Below are 21,769 nucleotides of genomic sequence, written 5' to 3'. Positions count from 1 at the left end.
GCTGCATTTCTATAGTCTGCACTGAAATATGAGTTGTATGGATGCTCACCATCTTAAAGTTCATTTAGAAAGTGTGTTTTTGCAGCAACTCAAGGTTACTGACCAAATAGAAAAAAAACCTTTCATTTCTTTTCTTTAGCTTCAGGTTTCTCCTACACTTACTCCTTCTCAATTATTTTAGCACAAAACCCCACAGACCTCTCCTGCTGGCAGCCAGGAGCTTCCCACAGCAGTTCACTTTTCTCCAGACCAAAAGACTACCAGAGTGGCCACCAGCTTCACTGCAACCAATGACTCATCTACAAGTACTGCTGACTTACCTTGCAGTCTGCCCTGATCCTCTTCCACTACCATAAATATAGTAGTGCTATGTTCCCACACATAGAAAGGTCAAAAGTTGACAGGATTTCTCCTCACCCATTCAAATATACTACAAAGCACTTGGAGTTTCCGTGTTTGTATTTTAGGGCAACACAATCCTTATTAAAAGCTGTTTACCCATGTCTTTGCGTTAGCATGGAAAGAAGGAGGCAAGATTGAAGACAACCTTTGAAAAGAATTAAGTATTCTACTTCAGAATCATGTCCTTGATCTTACCTGTTGCACTGTATAAAAAGGTTGAAGAAGGCTGAAACGTGAGACAAAAATCATGCAGTTTAACATTGAAAATATACAAGCTCTTTTGAAGGTCTGTCAGTTGCAAAAATAAAATATAATAAATGCACCTGAATGTGGAAACTTGAATTAATTGTGGCCTGATTTATGATTTTTTAAAAGAGTTTTAAGCACTACAAGTAGTTCCTCAATGCTCTCCCTTCTTAGCAATAAGGCAGGCCGTTGAAATACGAATGTCCATCTTGTAATGCTGATATGTAATTCTTAAATGTAAGCTAGCAAAGGTATCTTGAATGGAAGATACACAGGACAGTGCTAAGCGCATAGATTCTGACCACACTGAAATCATGAGAACTGTAGCACAGGATGTAGCTAGGTTTAGAGCCAATATACACAAGACTACTAACATAGTCTGGCAGTGTAGAATCCAGACAGCTCTTGTTTTTTACAGCTCTGCACTGCTTCTAGTGTCAAAGAATTTGTTCATTTAGTATTGCAATGTGGACGTACCCACATACAGCAGTAGCTGACTATGTAGAAGGATTCATAGATACGTGTTTTCTTTATACACCACATTTTAAGCATCTTTGAACTAAATATTCATGGTCAGATTTATCAATAAGTCAGGTGTAACATCTCATGTTAGTACAAAGAGTCAGCTGATCTCATAGCAAACTCTTATCCTGATAAAAGCACAGCCTCAGCTACCATCGTACACCTAGGGACATTACTTGTTAGAAGCTTTACTGACATAAATCTACCAACTCTCAAGTTGGCTACCGGATTTAGAAATCACATTTGCAGCTAGATAGAAAGGTGATTTTTAAGTTTAGTTGAAAGAGTTAACAGCTGTTAGCACAGCCATAAGTAGCAAATATGTTTCAGAACAGAAACCAATTTCTTTTTAAGTGTCAGAGTTCAAAATAAAAATGCAGTAGCCAAAATAATTTCCTTGATGTCTCACATTATTAAACTACCTCTATCAGTTAAATCGCTGTCACTGCAATCCTCAACTCATTGATACATACTTCATCAAATGCCCATTGGACTTTTCAGTTGGATACATCCACACATAACATGTGTGAACTTAGGTTTTCTGCTTCTTTGATCAGATGCTGTTATTTTCCTCTCCTGAGGAACAAGAGGCTACAGCAAAAATACAGAAGCCACATGCAGGATCAGGCCAGTAGTTAAAACCCTACCCGGAAAAGTCTGTTTGGGTTTAATCATCAGCTTTATTACTGATTCAATACATGTAGTTGTGTATTTAACGGGCAACCAAGTGTCTCAACAATCAGAAATGCAAGAGTTAAAATCAAATACAAAGTCCAAATATGCTTGCAGCCTGCGTGTGAACTCATCCATCTGGACTTTTTCCATTTGTTACTAATAACGACATGGTAGAGTACCAGGATAAGGCTATATATGAACAGAATGTATGTGTTTTCTTTTTCTTATTTTCAAATTCATAGTTGAGATCTCACACCTTAGAACATGTGGTCACTGAGTCTCAGCTGATATAGCAGAGCAGAGATTCCCATGGCTTAGGAAATGCTTTAGACATGCTCCAATGGAAAAGTTAGGATAGCTAACTTTTATACTCACCAGAGACTCACTTGCACACTGGAACACGTAGCAAACATACTGGCTTAACCCAGGTTCAACAGATTCCCGGCAAATGAAGCCAAAGTGATCAACATGTTTTATACCCTAAACAAAACAAACAAAAAAAAAGTTTAAAAAGGAGTTTGAGAGAGTTAAAAAACAGCACTAATGAACTACTTTACAAACACCTTGGTTTCCAAAATGAAAAAAAAAAAAAAAGTGACCAGACTCCAACACTTGCCAACACAAAAATTTGAGAAACTATAAATACATCCTCCTAATGATCTATTACACAACTACAACAGTTAATTTTTCATTAATTGTTTTTTTGCATTAAGAAGGTAATAGAGCTCCTTACATGAGATAAACAAAAGTCATACAGCAATAAATCTGGATCTGAATATCCTCTATTAGAGAAAACTGAATGGGCAGCCAATGAAACAGTCCTAGGCTGTATTTGGAATTGCCTCTGCAGTGAAAGCTGGATGCAGTGAGCCCACACTAAAACATGGGACTGGAGGAGCATCAAAGTAGTGACGGATCTTCTCTTTCCTGTAATGCAAACCTGGACTACACCAAAAGGAGCACAGAATGAGCGGTGGCATGTAGAATTACAACTGGATTCTTAAATTCTTTGTTTCGAGACTGAGTTACATACCAGAAGTTTCAAGAATTACTACTCGTTACTACTGATGTTTTATTTCAAGATCTAACTGCTAGTCTAACTGCTTGAGAAGGAATGTTGCCTTGCTAAAAACAGCACTGAGAAGATCAAAGAGAGCTGCTTCCTAAGAAGCACTATATTCCCAGTCTCGATTCATGGAACATGACTCACTATTGTTAAAGCTCTTGCCAATGTTTTTATCATCTAAGTATGGTAATAGCAGATTCTCTCCAAAAGAAAGCCTAATTCCTCAAGTTCAAATACAACAGAAAGCAGAACTCAGCTGCTTGGATCTATCTCCAAAGAAAACACCTATATAGCAAAAGAGGGGAGGAGGCAAAACAACTTGTCTGTGTGTACAGAAAACACTCTAGACAAAATTGGTAACATACTACGTGACAGACTGAACATATTGTCACTAATCCCAGTAGATTTTAAAACTAAAAACAAAATTCCAGAGGTTACATTTGTGCTGCTTAGGCGAAACTTAAGTACAGAGACCACCTATGACGGCACAAATGCCATTTTACTGTAGTCCACATCAATTCTGATTTAACTGAACCCATTTTCCTCTAACATGCAAAGCTTTCAAAGGCATAAAATGAAAAAGAACAGATGTATACGCATATGTTCATCTCTATAAGGGCGAACTGTTGCCTTGTTTTACAAGAAAACTGTATTTACTTAAGGCGGATGGGAGAGATGCTGGTTCCCTCATTGCTGACAGTGCCTGAACATATTTCCTGCTGTCAGATTTGTCAGACTGCACAGGAGAACGTGTGGTGGGAAGAAGGACTTGACATTTGCACCACTGCAGCTGTAAGCAGCATTAACAGTAACTCCACCACTTTTTCTTTAAGAGGGGGGTGGCCTGGCTTGTCATGCCAAAAGAACACGTACCTTTCTCATTTTTCTCAGTTCTCTCAAGGTCAGCAAGGCTGAAACAAGAATATTTCTACAGCTGTCTGATAGCTGAGCTTCACCAGCACACACAGGGGTTTATCATCCATTTTGCTGCTTTGACAATTATGCAAAAATGTGGATAATGAATTGAATGCAGCCAATCAACCATACTTAAGTTATAGAATAAAATAAATTTATTAGGCCAGACTAAAAGAATCCAGAACAAGCTGAAGAGAACATCTCTTTTTCATCATTCTTGAAGCTCAGAAGAACAAACATTGCTAAGCTGCAGTCTCACAATATGCAGTAAGTCGCTTCCCCATAAATCCACAACAGAGAAGCCCTGTGGCTAGCACTGAATTCTTAAAAGAAAGACTGATGAGCAAACAAATCCTTAGCCTTGAACAAATTAAATGTTTCATTTCTATTGAACATAGAAAAAGAAAAAAAAAAAAGACTTCTCTAAAGTATCTCTTGCATTAAAGGAAGAGCCCACAGTATTGTCAGTGCCTGTTTGAGTTATTCAAGCATGCAAAATAACAAAAGCTTTGCTCCAAATGAAAGTGAAATCCAATCTTCCACCTCCAAAACCCAACATGCAGCATTACCTGACACTACTGACTGCACACAGTTATTTTACTGAAGGAAAAGCTAGGTGTCAAAGGTCTACAATGATCTTGCTGGTCTCCATCACACTTTAAAGTTAGCTGAAAAATGTTTTCTGCACTTAGGAATTTTGTTTCCCTGTTACAAGCATGTAAAATTGAAGTGTCACTTTTACTGAGCTCAATACACCCACAAAGGGCGGGCAGGTGGAAGGAAGATTCAACCATCTGCAAGTTTTGCTTTCCATACCACTGCTTTGAGAATCTTTCTGATCTGTATTTATTATAAAGTTATTAGTAGGCAATTGTTTGATCATTGTTCCATTCTGTATTTTCACATGCCTTTCTCCACTCTCAACAGCAACATGAGCTGTAGTTAGACTCTACATAAGGACCTGGGCCTATAGTTGGTAGTTTAAGGCTCCACTTGATTCAGAAGTACTGACCAGTTCTTAATTTGTATTAGCATTTGTAGCACAGTTATGCAAGAGCAGATTTGTTATTAGCATTAAAATGAAAGCACTTGGGGGTGAAAGGCAGGTTTAGAGTATGCCTGAAAGCATACTTTAAACTAGAATAATAACGTTTAAGGTGGCCTGAAGTGATGCACCTGCACAGGGAATGGCAGAAGGTTAAAAAAAAAAAAAAAAAGACCTTAAAACAGAAAGTACCAGAAGTAACAGCTGATGAACAAGACAAAAAGAAAAATCCTTCAGCCCTGATGTTTCACTTTTTATGAGACACATTTATACTGGAGAAAGCTAGGTTCATCTATTACCATATATTCCAGAAGAAACGATGTAGGTAAACTGCTGTTTTTCTGGAGGACTGATCTGATGCTCTCCTCCCTTCACTCCAGAGGCTTTCAGATCAGCAATTCAGAGACAGCACTCCCAGAACATCCTAAATGGAGATTAAGCTACTTCCAAAGAAAATCCAATGCTCTCACAAAGCAGAACAGTTTATACTTAGCTTTCTGACCAACGATCAAAGTTACCACTACTGCATCTCACTTTGATTATTCTGTGTTCATCTTTTCTGTATTTAAGCTCTTTCAGAATGACATTGCATAATTTTTGTGCAATATCTACTTGAAACTGCTACCAGATGAGCGCAATCCTGATTTGAATAACAGCTCTCACTATTATAATTTTTTGCCATCACTACTTCAAGTCTGCTGCAGCTGCTTATGAAGCAATCATAATTTAATATCCAATTTCTTCTGTTGTACTCCCCAAAGAAGTCAGTAACATTTTGCTGTCAAACATGATGCAGGGTTTGTATCACAATCCTGCACAATCTCCCCAAATCCACCCTATTTTTAAATTAAGGAGCAAATGGGGCAAAGCAGCAATCTATTTTCATTTGTTGTGATTTAGACAAAGAGGATAAAATATTTAAAAGTGGCCTTTGAGACTGAATAAAGGAGAGCAGGACAGAATGCCAAAAAAACCTCCACATTTCTTTTTTCTGCTTCCTGTATGTTAACAAGGCAACCAAGCTGAAGAACAAATCAATTCCTTTTCTTCTGATAATCTATACTCTGCTTCTTATTAATGCTTACCTGAGAACATGAGGAGATATCTTTAAAATTCTTTTCAAGCACAACAGATTTGGTGTCTGGACTGATGAGGTTAACTTCAAATCTTCCAACCTTGAAAAAAAAAAATGAGAAAAATAAGAAAGTCTAGTTTATAACTGTTTTGGAGGCACAGGGCACAGTGTTAGCAGCAATAAAAATGTCAAAATCTAGCCTTTTCTTGTTCACATGAAGTACCTTCAGCATACCAGCTCACTCAGCAGGAATAAGGGTGCCATAATTTAGCCTCGATTGAGCAAGAGTATTTCAGCAAGAAAAATACACTCAATTCAATAGGAAAAAGATTTGGAAAGAGGCTTTGTTTTTTTTTTTTTTTTTCTTTTATCATTTTGAGTTATTTTTGGCAAAAGATCACATGCTTGGCAGATAACACCAAAACCTTTAGCAAACAGTGTGGCTAAGTTATAAGGTCCAATACAGAAATCAGCAAAACTACAGAATTTGTGGGTGGTTTTGATTTAAAACAAACCCAACACCGTAACAGCTATTCCACAGATCAGCTGAGAAACTATGCTGATCTTAAGGTGATACTTTAAGTTTTTGTAACAATTCTGACTGAGAAAAGTGGAGGTTCTGCTACAAATCCTTCAGCTTTCCCAAACTGCTTTGCAAGTGTATGGAACTTACTCCACAGAGCTTCAGGAGTTTTATAGCTAAATCCTTTTCATTACCAGGGATAGCTGTGGCTTTCCAAAGGGCAATGCATTCTCACTTCAGTTAGCATTTCCCCAAGAGAATGAAAGGCAAGAACGATCTTTAATGCAAATCGAATGACAAAACTCAAAATAACAGAGAGCTAAATGCTTAAGTTCCAAAGATCTTTCCTTTTATGGGTCACCTCCTCTAAGTGTCCTTTTGTTTTCTCAGTACAAGCTCTGAAGATGTCAAATACAATTCAGGCAAGAGAAGAAAGAACTCTGAGGTCTGAAGCAAGAAACCTTCAGTGCAAGCAGAGACATTTGACTACTCATCTGGGAAAGACAGATGAGAACAGTTTGACATCAGTACAAATTATAAAGAAGCAGGCTCAAACATAAGGCTGTGAACTTTGGGGCTTCTTTTTAGTCATACTGAAAAAATTATTTGTTCATAAGAAAATCTTCATGGATTATCTTTTTGAATAAAATACTTTTTTCAACTAAGTCCTAGATCTCACCAGCACAGATGAACCAGAATCACATATGAAAGTCAGCTCTGCCCCTTGAAACTCTGTTCTTGTTGTCCATGAGCGATTCCTTTTTCTTAAAATTTACCTGCGCTCATGAGTTATGCTGGTTTCCATAAAGTGTTGTTCCTAATTGTGTTTCAATCATTTATGAACATATGCAAAAATATTTCTGACAAATCATGAAACTATACTGAATCCACGCTAAAATAAGATATAAAATAATCCATGGAAGATAAGTCTTACAGGACTTGTCTCAGCCTCAAACTGCACAGGTGAAGATGTTGTACAAAACCAACATGAAATCGCTCATCCTAGGACACACCTGAAACAACATTGTCCTGTTCTTCTCAGAATCAGAGGGCTGAACATGACTGGGTGCACTTGCATGTCTTCTGCGTGGCTGTATTTTCAGGTTTGCATCATGAACCCTTCTTTGCATAACTGCAGTGACACTGCTGCACCGGGAACGAAACTCCTGCTGCTCATCAAAGCCAGAGTCCTCTAAAATTCGCTCTGGAAATGAGCCACGTGTGCTGGCCAGGTTGGTCAAGTTGGTCTGGCTGCCAATTGTAAACATCGCGGCATGTCCTGTGGTGTTATTTGGGCTCTCCAGCTCCTCAAATGGGCTATCCAATGGAGAAGATGGCACGTTTCCTTCACACAGGGGTAAGTCCAAACTTGACTCATTATTCCGCTGTTCATTTAATAGTTTCAGGCGCTGACGCTCATGAAGGCTGAATTTCTCAATGCAATCATCAATTAATGACGAGGGAGCCTTCTTGTGAGCCACCGTCACCTTTCCACAGTACAAGACCTCAAATTTTTGAGAGTTATAGAAGGCATCTTCACTATCTTTACTTGGTTTGGCATCTTCTTTCAGTGCTGCTTTGGAGACTTGTCTTATGCTGCTGATGACATCAGGAACCTAAGGGATAGATTAAAAGATCCCTTTAGCAGACACAAATGAGATAATAGACAGTGGTATCCCCCCCAAAAAAATGTTACTGTAAATATTCTCACAGGTTATTTCTTCAGTACAGTGCACTGGCTTCTTGGCTGACAATATAAACATAGTACAGAAATCGCCTGTGCAAAATTTAGAATGAAGTAGGAACAAAGCAAAAAAGTTTCAGTAAAAATACTATAAATTGTTTTAGAATGTAAGGTTTTAAATGACCAGAGCAATGAGCTTAGAGTCTACTGACAAATGTTTACATATTTTTTCCTTTTACTTATACTGCCTTCTCTCTTTTGCAGCCCTCTTCCTACATCAGTGTCTCTCGCGGATGTGTTTTGCAGAGGGCCATCATTGTTTCTTTACATTCATTTTGCAGAGCCAGACATTCTGTTCTTAGGACAGCTGCGGAAACCACATTTTGTGCATGGAGAGAGACCAGTAATGCCCATCAGTTTCAACTTGCAATTTTGTAATACAGACAGCAAGCATACGGAAATGTTACAGAAGTACCACGTACATCTGAGAGAGCATGTACATGACAGCATTAGCTCTCGTTTATTATCCACTACAAAAGCTTTACCTAGTCCATCCTATGACAGAGCTTACTTTAGGGTCTCATTTCCCTGCTGTCTCAGTCATCACACAATTAAGAACACCCAGATCTCTCTTCCCCATCGTTCCACCATCGTTCTTGCCTACAGCTTCCTGCTATGCTCTGTAAGGCCAAACTGCACATCACTGTAGCAGAAACTCTCCATTTCGGACCTGTATCACCCAGTCTTTTAAGGCCACGAGGCTCTTCCTCCACTTTATCCCAATCACTTTGAAGGATGTCTGCCTTCAGTATCAGCATATTTAATATACAAGCTCCTTTTTCATTTTGCCTTCGCTGAAAAAAGCCAAGACTCATCCAACGCTACTGACAGGTGACCAGAGTGATTCTAGTTCCTCTTTCAACAGTATCCACCTCTGCTTAACCCAGGTCTCACCTCTGGCAGACAAAATAATGAATGGCATCATGGCACACACATTTGGAAGGCTGCTAGTTACAATAAGATCAAGGGATGATATCTACCCTAGTTTCACCACAAAATAAGTCAGTTCTCAACGCTCACCTAATCCAACAATCAATAAATAGTGTATGTTGTACACCATACAGCCTTCCCTCACTTGTATAATATTTGAAAATGTCTTTCAAAGTTTTGGAAAAAAAGAAAAAAAAAAAAGAGAAGGTAACGCTGAAGTCACACCTTAGTAAATAAACCATGTTTCCTACAGTATCTTTTTCTTCCAGTCACGATACCATCTGGAACTTGCTAATAAGGCAGTGATCTTATAAGCTAATACTTTTGCAAGTCATAGTAGAAAATTACCTTGTCTTAACCCCTATATCCCATTACACACTTCTCCTCAACTCAAACCTGCTTCTACTTCATTTGCTTCAAAATAAAGTTCAATTACTCTATGTTCTACTGACCATTTGGCTTTCGTCCCTATAGACATCATCATCTCAGTTTTCAACGAGGCCAAAAGTTAGGCTTGATATGGTGCAGGCAGTGGACTGTACTTAATCTTTTTACTCGTTCTCACTAACGGCTGCTTTACCATTACCCACTGTCCAGCATTACCATTTACCATTGTTCAGCTCAGCTGGACTTAGACAAATCTCATGCTGATTCATCTTCTGAGATACATCTTTTTCACTGATCATTTTTCTTCTCATTCTTTCAATGGTTTGTGCTTAAAGACACTCTAGAGTTTAAATCCCTTAGCTCTTGATTTTAGCATAGTTCACAAGCTTGCTGAATTTTAATTAAATTTCCCTTTTTCAAATCCAAAATGTGATACAGTACAATTTACTTATTTTATTCAAAGTACAGTGACAAATAATAATTCTATTCAAAAACAAATCTTCCCTGCAGTCAACTGGATTAAGCAATGCCAGCTCTTCATTCAGCTATTTGGATTTTTTAAAAGCATGCCATGACTACCACTCCAATAACTGGGTTTTGTCACTTGCTCGTAAATTCCACAATAGAGACCAGAGAAGAAATTCTGAAGTCTTACAAATAATACCTGAGAGCCTCCTTATGCATCCTATCCCTACCTCATCTGCCAACAAACATCCAAAAAGGCCGGGGACAAGAGACTTGCACCTATACCACAGTAGGATTCCCTATCCCCTCTTTTCCTGAGGATCTCCCACACAGATACAAACATGGAATTTTATGTAGTAAAAAAGAAAAAAAAAAAAACAAAAACAAAAAACACTACCATCCTGCTGTGTACCACTTGGTTTTATTTGTCTTTTCTACATCATGAATACTCTTCAATCACAGAATCACAGAATGGCTGAGGTTGGAAAGGACCTCTGAAGATCATCTGGTCCAACCCCTCTACCAAGCAGGGGGTACACCTACAGCACATTGCACAGGATGGCATCCAGGTGGGTTTTGAATATCTCCAGAGAAGGAGACCCCACAATCTCTCTGGGCAACCTGTTCCAGTGCTCTGTCACCCTCACAGTAAAGAAGTGCCCCCTCATATTCAGCCAGAATCTCCTGTGCTTTTGTTTGTGCCCTTTGCCTCTCGTCCTGTCGCTGGACACAACTGAAAAGAGACCAGCTCCATCCTCTCAACACCCTCGCCTCAGATATTTATACACATTGACGAGGTCCCCCCTCAGTCTTCTCTTTTCTAGGCTGAACAGGCCCAGCTCTCTCGGCCTGTCCTTGTACAACAGATGCTCCAGTCCTCTAATCATCTTCGTAGCCCTCCTCTGGACTCGCTGAGTAGAGGGGAAGGATCACCTCTCTTGATCTGCTGGCAACACTCCTACAAATCATTAGTATGTGAGCCATAATTATTATTTCATGATACCTGATCCCTCTATTGCTTTTACTTCTACCTACGACATGGACAGCCAAAGTATTTTCATTTCAACATAGAGGGATCCTAGCATTAGTGCAGAGTTTTCAGCTCATAGTGTAGTTATACATGTGGATTTTACTGTCTTCAAAGTAAAAGAATAACAGTATCCCAATGCTGATGTGCCCAATGATTGATGTGCCAACTTATATTGTTAGATCTGACCTTCTTCCCTTCCAGGACCGTGTTACCTGTCAAGAACCAAGTGTCACTGCCATTTGCTGAGACTTGACCCTTATCAGATTAAAATATTTTCATTTAATGTTTTGACTTTGGGAAAACACCATAACTGCAGTCAAGTGGAATCTAAACAAGAGTTTGCATCTGTGTTTTCCTGAAATGCAAAATACAGGAAAAGTTACAAAATTATCAAGGGTGGCAACCACTCCAACACGGCTTTTTAAATATTTATTCAGTATATGGATTTTTTTGTTTGTTTTTTGCATTTTGCTCCTCTACATATCAAGAAGCCTCAGTCACAAGAGTTTCACCATCAAAGTTGTGTAACCTTTTTTGGATTTAGATATTAGCTTATTAGCTATTAATGTTGAAATTGCAGGGCAAAGTTAGACGAGAGAGTAAGCAGAATGGACATTAAAAATAGCAAATTAACAGGATGAAACCGCTTAAGTATTTTCAGAAATCAGTTTAGTAACATTTAGAAGATAAATTACTAAAATGTTCAAAACTTATTAACGTGTTTCGAATTTCTAGTAATTCCCTGCAGCAGACCCATGAAATTAGGCAGGCAAAGGGGAAAAATGGGATTCTTATTCCTTAAGCCCATGGGGTCATTGCAGATCTTCCTGGATATAAACTACCAGCAATTATAGCAGAGCAAAAAGTTTAAACAAGTTATCACATAAATAGTTTTTTGGCATTTACCAATATACAAACAAAATAAATGTTTAAAAGACTTAAACAACTAATCTAACATACTCAGAATTTTTGTCATTAAACCTTGAGGAAAGTTCCTTCAAGCTGGGAGACTGGCGTAGAAGTGGATAGGCAGTGTATTTGCAGGGTGAAAGGCATACTTCCAGCCCCAACAAACCCAGTGGAGCTAGTCCTGGAAAAATGCAAGAGTTGATTCTCTACAAGTCCCACAGTCTCAGGGCCTACCACCTTTTTCCAAATATCACTAGGCAGAGAAGGAGAAGATGGCTACGTCCCAGAGGGAGTCGCCGAGGGCTTCTCAGGCTGAAAGCTAATGGCTTGATAGGCCTTGCTGGGACAGTGGTTCTCAAGACAGGAGGAGGAACCAGAAGCAACATGCCTGTGTTTATCATTCAGGAAATTTCCCTAGACTGATGAGGAGTAGCGGACTATTACATGAAGTAGGAGGCAATAAAAAAAAAAAAAAGTACAGTAAGAAGACAATGAAAGCTTGTTAGAGACAGACGGACAGACGTATTCCCGTCTATACAAATTAACATTATAATCATCTTAAGCCGTCATTCCAAATGTTAATTGTACAATACAAGGTATTCATTGACCACATAATGTAAAAAGTTCATTAGCTTTTCACTTTAAAATGTTAACAGAAGAAGAGGAGGAGCTCCTGAAACAGAAGATACAAGGTCCTTAGAAAGAGGAAGAAACCATGGAGCACATGCATCACCAGGCAATTTAAAAACGAGAAAATTTGTCAGAAAACAAACAGAAGTCCTGACAAGCTTCATAAAGAGCTAGGTAGATATGGTGTATTATCTAGATAAAGAAACTAGACAAAACATTTACTTTTTGTTTACGTTGTAACAGCACACAGACAGAGCTTTCTCTGCCACAGCAGTGATCTCATGCTTAAATAGCTGAAGGCACACTAAACTCTTATCAAGTACTAATAAACTGATACCAGGCAAAATGGACATGTGAGTATCAGATGAGCTTTCCTTCCTTTCAGGATGCTGAGAGACGTACACATCTATCAGGAGACAGCAGTGGCACTTGAACTCTAACAGTCTTGAAAGAGTGCTCATAGTTATTAATCTTAAATCTCAGTAATTTAGTGGAATTATTGAGATTATATCTGAGGCACTGAGAAGTTTTCCAAGGCTAACAGTTGAGAGTGACTCTTTAGCAATGTTTTAGAGCCAAGAGGACACAGAAGAGCAGAAGTCCTTCTTCAGGGCCTGTACCAGAAACCCCGCAAAGGTTTTCAGTGTGGGCAGCACTGCCTCCAAAACCTGGTTCAGCAAAAACAAAGGTGAGAAGCAAGTAAGAAGAGCTCCATAATGACATTAAGGAGGCAACATTTCACTCTAGGGAAACACGATAGATCTAATAAGCCTAATTAGGGAAAATGCCGCTTTGGAATCCAAATTAAATCAGTTATCAGGCATATTTGAGTAGCCTAAAATTGTGTAAATTATTCTTTACCTAGTTAGATCTGATTCAATATGTGGTGATTCAATAAGGGATGTCAGCTGTGCTCAAATCAGAACGGATGTCACTAGCCAAGTTCTGCATCACCTACAGTAAGATTCAGCTCTGAACATAAGAATTAAAGAGTGATAGGAGTTAAACTCTCTCTAACTCTGTTTACTAGGCTGTAGAGTTTTGGTAAGCTGAAACTAGTAACTGCATCAATTTTAGCCAAACGGTCCTCCAGCCTATTCCATTTGTACTTTGTACCCACAACATTGGTTATAGACCTTAGAGCTACTGCAGTGCATCAGCTATTTGGCCAGCTAGATTGGAATAACGCTGCAACACTTAACCCTGGAAAAAATACACATTAATATGTCCTATATTAATATTATCTTCCTATAATTCCACCTCTGCAGTTCATGAGCTCCACCCTACCCTGTCCCTTGTGACTAGGCCTACAAGTGGGTCATGGAAGGAGAACAAATACCTTCCTCAAGCATAAACAGTACACTGTTCAAAGTGCATGAGTACACTACAGCCAAAAAACATTCCACTATATATCAAGAAGCATAACTATGTTCAACACAGAAGTGTATTCTTTTTTCTGTTGGAAACATCAGTTAAATTGACAGAACTAATGCAACCTTTGGTTCTATAGAGTCAGATGAAAAAGTCAGTAAAAGACCATGTGAAAATATTTAACACCAAATTGAAACTTTCTTATCAAGTCTTCTCATGTCATGCAACTAGATTTTTGCTAAAATAAATTCCAACTTTATCAACCCTCCTTTAAAAAGAACAAGAAACTTAGGTGTTTGTCATCCATACCTTGAAGTTGTAAAATAGAGAGTCTATCAAGCCTACTAAATCATGCATGCTGCAGCATTTAGCAGCTTTCTTCTGTGCTTTTTCTTTGTCATAACTCTAGGCAGAGTATCTCCATGGTGATACTGCACGCTGTCTTGAATAGCGGTGACAGAAGTTAAAGCATTAAAAAACATACTTCCTTTGAATTTACAACAGCCTTCACCGAACAAAGGTGGAGCTCCCTGTTTTTGCTGGAGGACTAACGTACAAACACACCCAGCAATAGCTGCCCAGCAGTGCTTTCAATTTAAAGTGAAACTTCAAACTTTCACTCTGTGAATATTGCAAAGAAAAACAAAATTCACTTGCTGGATATTTTCATATCCACAGCTAGAGAGAATTTCATTATGCTGCAACTCTTTTTAGTTTGTTTCTAGTTTCTACATTGCAAATTTCTGCCTGGAGTTTGTCAACAAAGCAGAGCTCCTCTTCTTAGCGCGAGGCTGAAAACCATCAGCATGGCTGTGAAGGCCTAATGTAAAAAACATGCCTAATAGCTCCAGCTCCTTAATGACAGCACTTCTAGTAAGACGATTATTTTCAAAGCAGTGAAGCAGCTCAGCACCAACCACCCAGCTCGCCCTCGTGCCAGACCGTTTCCGACGCGCCGCGAGAAAGGAGAAGGGTGAACACCCCGCGTGCGCTGAGCCGTCGGTACCTTCTGGCGCGGGTTCCAGCTCAGAAGCAGAGGCATGTTCAAGCAAAACCGCCACCGAAGCGTGGAGCAGCGAGCACAAGCGCTCCAGATCACAAGCGAGAACAGATTCCTGTGAGAAGTGCGAGCAGAAAGATCCGCTGGTGGTGAATTCAAGGCATTTCCTCAGGCTCTGTTCGTGGGAAGGCAGCAGCACAGGCAGGGCTCGGCGCAGAGCCGTTGTGCTTCCAAAGCCAGGCATTTCCTGACTTGGGGCGGGAAGCTCGGGTTTGAATAGCTACAGGCCCACTAACGCTCTGTCTCCATGTATTTGAAAACAAATAGAAATGAAAGAGAGGAATATAAAGAGAGACAAGACCCTATCTACAAATCCATACTCCGTGTTTTGCTTTTCATTGGAAGTTCAACATCTACTGATCAGGAAACAGTGCTGTGCGAGAAAATAATAACAGTTTTTGTACAGCAGCCATACAGACATCCCTCCCCTTCCAGCCAGCGTTAAGTTGCACATCCACAAGACAGGAGAAGAGAACTCAGCCACTGCAGTGAAACACAGAGACGAAATAAGCCACATATCGTATCCTGCTACATATGAAGCATTCAACACTGAGACAAAGTTTTTATCTTCTGTATAAGCACATCCAAATACCAGCCAAGTTTCATATATCCATAACCTGTCTCAGCCAGAAAGAGGAGTGGGAGAGGGAATAAAACCTCTTTACTGCTAATTTCACTGATGTAAGTGTTTTTAGCCCCATCTAGTTAGTACAAGCACTGATCATCCAGACCTTCTGTACATCTAAATCTATAGCAGTCTGCTGCATCACACACTGATGGCAACACGCCAGAAGTATTCACTATTAAAAATGCATCTCTCTCATAAAAAGAGAAAAGACCAACTCAGAGAGATTCAATTTACGCAGTCACACAATCGATTTGTTGACTTTGTTTACACTAGAGATATTTAGAAACTGGAACAGAAGAATTCGTCTCCATCAGCTGACTTTGTGCTGAGGGAATACCAACTATCTTCAGTTTTACTGAAACAAGGATTCGCAGCCAAGAGAAATACTATCATAAATGAAAAGAATAACAGATGAATTGCTTAGTATGTCTCTAACCCACCTGCACTTAGTGTGCTTCTTAAAATACAGTTTATAAAACACTAAGTCAAGTTCTCAGCAGGCACTAATAAGCATCTGCCATCAACTCTGATTCACTCTGCTGCAAGTCTGTGCTGACATGAAACAAGTCCAGTAGCAAGGAAGCTAGAACTGGAAGGGCTGGCAAAGACAGATCCGGTGGAGGCTGCTTTTGGAACTTCAAGCCGACACTCACCCCTGGCAGCCTCTGCTTTCATGTGTCTGCTCTTCTCTACAGGTTCACGAGTGTAGCCGAGACCTACAGCAAGACGTAGGAATAAGCCAAGAAAACCTTTATGGATTGCACATAATAAAGTTCTGTTTTCAAGAAACACAGTCCATCCCCTACTTCTCTGGCCTATAATTTTTTTTCCAGGTGACTGTTCAGGACCAAAATAGGTTTCTTTCTAAAGAACTACTACAGAGCAATGTACTTATTTTACTCCGATATTCAACCTCATGCCATATTCTGGGGACATTGTATATTCCTGATGAAGACAGAGCTGAAGACCACCGCTATACCAGCCTAAATGCAAAGAGATTTTTAGATAGGCAAGATAAAAAAATATTTTTATTTTTTAAAATCTTACTTGAGGTCAACCCAGGAATTACTTGCACTATTTAGTCTCGGGGCAGTCGCTGGGCAGAAAAGTCTACACCAGTTGCAAAGCTTATGCTTAGAGAACCCACCATGTTACCTAATTTGCTTCTGGAAACTTGTGGATCACCTAACACATTCTGCATGCTACACGCACACAGGATGCTCTTTGCCAAGTATCCAAATTTAAATAGGCAGGATACCGATAGAAGGAGGATCTAGTTGCTTAACAGGGAAGAATGTGTAAGAGGTACAAGATTGTCTGGATGCCTGAGCAGACAACAGATGCCTTTTTTTATACTTGCATGCTAGCACTCCACCATGGTATATCAAAGACCTTAATAGATGGCAGTGACAGCACGGTGCAAGGCTCTTGCACTCAGTATTTTGTTCCTGCACTTAGGCCAGTCAAACTTATGCGTTTCCACCTTTCAGATACAGCTCACATACACCCTGCTTGAATAATTTCACAGCCTGAGGAAGTGTCAGGACAGAAAAGCACAACTGTGACAAGGATCCTTATGTTCTCTGAATATGTAGAATAGTAAGTCTCAATTCACCTAGCAGCTATGTACTTTGAGCATACACAAGTATTCTTGGGTTTGTTTTCAAGTTCAGGAGGTAGTTCCCAGTGAAAGATTTAGCAAATTACAGCTTGCTTGCAGTAGTAATTCAACTTAAAACTTTCCAACTGTTTTATCCCAAGTTTTTCAAAAGTATGAAAGCAGAAATTAAGATATGAATAGCAGATTTACTCCTGAAACTGCATTTTGAACTTAATTTGGCACTTCATTTTCTAGAGATTTATTAAAGATGATGATGTGTTTTGCCTTTTTTTTTTTTTTTTTAAGATCTCCATTGTTTTTAATGCATAGCCTATTTTTAAAAGAGCTTGTCAGAGAAGATAAGATGGTCACGTGGACCTCCCAAACAATTAATGCATTCTTTGCATTCATTTCCTTAAAAAATAAAAATAAATAAAAATAAAAAGCTACAGTTGGACAGCTCACTGAAGCATTTTGCCCATTTATGGCCACTCTTCAAATGCAGATCAGAAGCTAGGGAATTTCATTTCAGCAGATTTAAGGTGCAAGTGCTAAGACAACCATGTGCTCCATGTTTAAGGAAGCAGCAGAATTTTTTCGTTCAGTAATTTTAGACAGAAACTGTCAAGACTTTTATTTAAAGAGATGAACTAACATATTGATTGACTATGAAGCTAACAAGAGATCAAAGTTTACAGACTCCTTCCTGCATGACATACTACAATGACTCCTAGAGTGAGTATGAGCCCACATCTGGTTGAAGACCACCTGCATCTGACTTCCAGGGATTCGACGTGACCTTTGTAACTTATTTTCTGATAGACGACACCTTGTGTCACTGAAAGAAAAAAAGGCTAGTGTTTAGTAACTCATCTTGACTCTGGGAAAAATTAGGAGAGCTGGCAGGTGCCTAAATATCTAGTCAAGGACATAGTCAGGTACTGCAGTAACACGAACAAATCCCCTTACTGATGTTAAAAATTCCTTAATGACACAAAACCAATGAATTAGTTTTTTTCCCCACTTGATGTTTTCCCAGCTAGTCTTGACTGCAGTCCTAGGAGGTTTCAGACTACAACCCTTTATTGAAAAGAGCTCTCCTTATAGAAATGTGTACATAGAAAACAGCGTCAAGCAGCAGGTGACACTGCAGCACAGATACAGAATAAGAAGTTACTGTTGATTCAAGGCTCCTTTGCTAGAAAGATCATTCACTCAGAAACCGTGAAAGACAGATGCACACTGTTTATCAGCCAGTGTGCACCTGGTAGAAAAAAAAAACACAAAAAAAAAACACAAAAAAAAAACACATGGACTGGAACCTAACAGCCTTTCAACAGTTTCTCTACTCTTGCCAAGTAAAGTTCATTAGTTTCTAGTAGTTTAAAAATGCCCACCTGTGCAAGTCCCAGCTTGCCTGGTAATCTCACAGTTTACAAGAGCAACTATATTATCTCACCTCAGTATCAACCGCCTAAGCAACCAGTAGCACAATTAACTTTTCCCAGATAAGAAAACAGCAAACGTCCCTAGCTTAAACACAGCAAAAGGGGCTCCAGAAGCCCTACTGACCCGGAGGCCAAATTCCCAATTGCTTGGAGACCAGGTGCCTGGCAGAGCAGGAAGCTTTCACCCAACCTGGCTTCCTCCAGCACCACTGTCTTGGATCACTGCCTTGCCTGGGGGAGGCAGAGACGCAGGGAGCACCGGGCCTGAAGACACAGCTAACGCCACAAAACGCCAAGTGCTGCTCTCACTGGGAGTCACGAGTGTAATCTTGTCCATCTCTAGCTGTTACAATGCTACGATTTCATCAGCTGCTTATATTAGCTGTGAAAATAGTTCAACACAGTTAGATAAGGCGTTCAAAATTAAATCCATCCAGACAGTCAAATGGATAAGTAGCTCAGATTTAATAGCTGCAAGTGCTTGTTTTATATTTTCCACGTGGAGGAATTCCAAAATAGCTACGGAGTTACCATTAATAATAAAAAAAAAAGCCCAGTTCACCAGGCTCAGGGGTAATAGAAAAGAAGATGCTTTCCCAGAAAGCTCCGAGACAAGTCGATGAAGTGAAGAGACAGTAAGGCAAGACTCTCGCTCCAATAGTGATACACATGCTGAATAATCTAAGGGGGTAAAGACCCAGGAGACCGTTTGCATATATACCCAAAAAGCTTGTGAGAAAGCATTTTGCTTTAGTTTATAAACCGTGTTCAGTAAAACTATCAGGAAAGAGACAGCATAAAGGCAGTCCCTGGGTAAGGAAGAAAACACAACAGGTGATCACTACAGAGAATAAAGACAGATGGAAAGGAGCTGCGGCAGGGCGGGGGGGGTTCTGTCTGTAGGCAAACATTTGCATATACCTCAGATAAAGTAGCATTTGTAGTGCTTCACTAATTGCTGCTGATAATTAAAGCACACCAAAGCCCATGCTGCTTTACCTCCTGTGACAGCATCTTCGTCTTCCTAGTGTTCCTAGCACATCTTACTTTGATACCTATGTATTACGGTATATTCCCTGCATGTACAGGAGAAGAGCAGCAGAGCCCCAATGTCTAGGGCTTGGCAAAAGCATACTTAGATATAACGTGGCAATTTCTGCACCGTGGCTGTTTCTAGCCTAAAATCTGAACACCCATTTCTGGGCTGGCATGGGGAGGAATGAGAAGAGAAGAGTGCTGTTGCCACTGACCCAACAGCACTCTCAGGACATTAAATAAGTTATTTTAAAGGATAACATGAAACCATTCGCTTCAGAATACCACAGGAGTTTCTTAAATCATTTCAGCTATGATATTACTGCTCGTGCTCAGCTGTAATCAAAGCAAGACCAGGCTTCAAGTAACTTTAAGTTTAAGAACTAGGTGTGTGAGTTCTTCTAAAAAGACATTTTTCTCTGGATGGATGCATTTAAAACCCCTTTTATCCAGTTTCATCGTTCAGCAGCTGAAACTAATTATTTTTTTCTTAAGATGGTCTAGATTATGAAATACTTCTTTCTGCAACTGAAAGTCATTTTGCTGATGAGAGTTAGCAGTGAACATGAGACTATTAGCAGGAATAGGAATAGCTTATTGCTCCCCTGAGAAGTGAACTTCATTCCTCCCCCTTCCCCTCATCTCCCCTCCCTCCCCCGGGGGAGCTTCCCCTATCTGGGAATTATCTACATTGGAATTTATTCTTGCTCATGTCTGGATGTCCTGTTCTCACTGAAGCCAAGGCTGAAATTTGTTTTGTAAAGCCAGCAAGGAGTCATGACAGTTGTCTCAGCAAGAGTGAGAGCATCTCATAACATATCTGTTCTGTGCTACCCACCAGCATATCTAGGAAGATGAGCTGCGTCTTACTCATCAAGCTTCAGTCTCTTGTGTAGTGGGATCTGCACGCATGCCTTCTGCATTCCAGCTGGGACGTCTGTAAGGGCTTCCAAAACAATTCCATGCATTTCTATACAGTAGACACGGATGTACTTCAGAGAGGAACAAGAGAAATCTCCACTACAAAGCTTATACCAAATATGAAAGAAATAGGCAACACTAGTTAGATTTATTATTCCCTAGGGAGTTTTGAAATCACATTTGGCATAGTCACAGGTGCTGTACTGTTTGTGAATTCTCAGGGAGCCGAAGTTAGACTAGTATACAAGTTGACATATTTCTGTGGTTTTGCTCTCAGAAAAATTAACATCTTGCATAAACTAGGTAACTTCAAAAGAGTTTTACAGTGAAGCAGGAGTAACAGATTCACAGCTTATCAAGAGGGTTTTATTAGAATGAAAAAAGTTCAGAAATGCACATGGACAGTCAGCCAGCAAAAATATGAAAAAAAAAGTAGAATTTGTTTCAGAAGCTCAATTAAATTCACAGACCAAGATGGAGCTTAGTTCATAGGAATTTGCATATGTTATATAAACAGAGGTAACTAAAGCTGAATATACTAACATCTTTGTATCTTCAGATGAACAGAAATCAAGCTGACCCAAGCAGGATTTTATTTTCCTCTACATGAGGAGTCCACTATAAAAGGTTTATGGTGTATATTAATGTAATGAAAAAAAAAATAAGTAAAAACAACAGAAAAACATAAGAACGGTTATTTGCTTCCAAATCCAGTACTTGGTATGTAAGTCATTTCAAAGTGGTATGTGAGAGCAGCCTTCTGCAGAGTTGCAACCTGCCAAGCTGAAGCTTCTCTACATAGACAGCTCAACCTAATTCCTTGTAAAGAGATTTTTTTTATAGCCTATTTCCCTTCGTGGCAACACTGGGAATGACTAGCTCAGACTCGGATGCTCAACTTTATATCGCCCTAAAACTACTGCAGCCCTTGTGAAGAGTCTATGAGGTGATGTAAAAGGAGCTTCTATACCCCTACTACCTTAGACAGATAACCTGTATTTCATGCTGTGCAGAGCAGAGAGTTCATTTTTCTTTGTTTAATCTACAATCTTAAACATGCTTTCTTTCCCCAAGCAGTGAATACATATAAGAGGACCTATTTTACTCCAAGAGTCTTATGCTTATCACAGTCCCTGTTTGGC

General features: G+C 39.5%; 1 protein-coding gene across 7 annotated transcripts in view; it reads right to left on the bottom strand.

Annotated features, from left to right (window-relative positions):
• TBC1D4 (TBC1 domain family member 4) overlaps positions 1 to 21,769 on the bottom strand; it is a 110,201-nt gene that overhangs the window by 37,912 nt on the left and 50,520 nt on the right. For 3 of the 7 annotated variants that reach the window (XM_083819914.1, XM_083819915.1, XM_083819916.1), the window contains 3 exons: positions 7,483 to 8,085; positions 5,957 to 6,046; positions 2,221 to 2,325 (listed from right to left, as the gene is read on the bottom strand). In XM_083819914.1, coding sequence (XP_083676040.1) covers positions 2,221 to 2,325; positions 5,957 to 6,046; positions 7,483 to 8,085 — 798 coding nt within the window. Of the gene's footprint in view, positions 1 to 2,220; positions 2,326 to 5,956; positions 6,047 to 7,482; positions 8,086 to 14,244; positions 14,836 to 14,941; positions 16,119 to 20,544; positions 20,596 to 21,769 lie in introns of those variants that run through there. The other 4 variants (XM_083819919.1, XM_083819918.1, XM_083819920.1 and 1 more) reach the window with 4 other exon arrangements.

This window comes from Anser anser (genome assembly GCF_964211835.1).
Source record: "Anser anser genome assembly, chromosome: 1".
NCBI lineage: Eukaryota > Metazoa > Chordata > Aves > Anseriformes > Anatidae > Anser > Anser anser.
The sequence above is the reverse complement of the archived record's forward strand: the minus strand, read 5'-3'. Positions and strand labels throughout refer to the sequence as shown.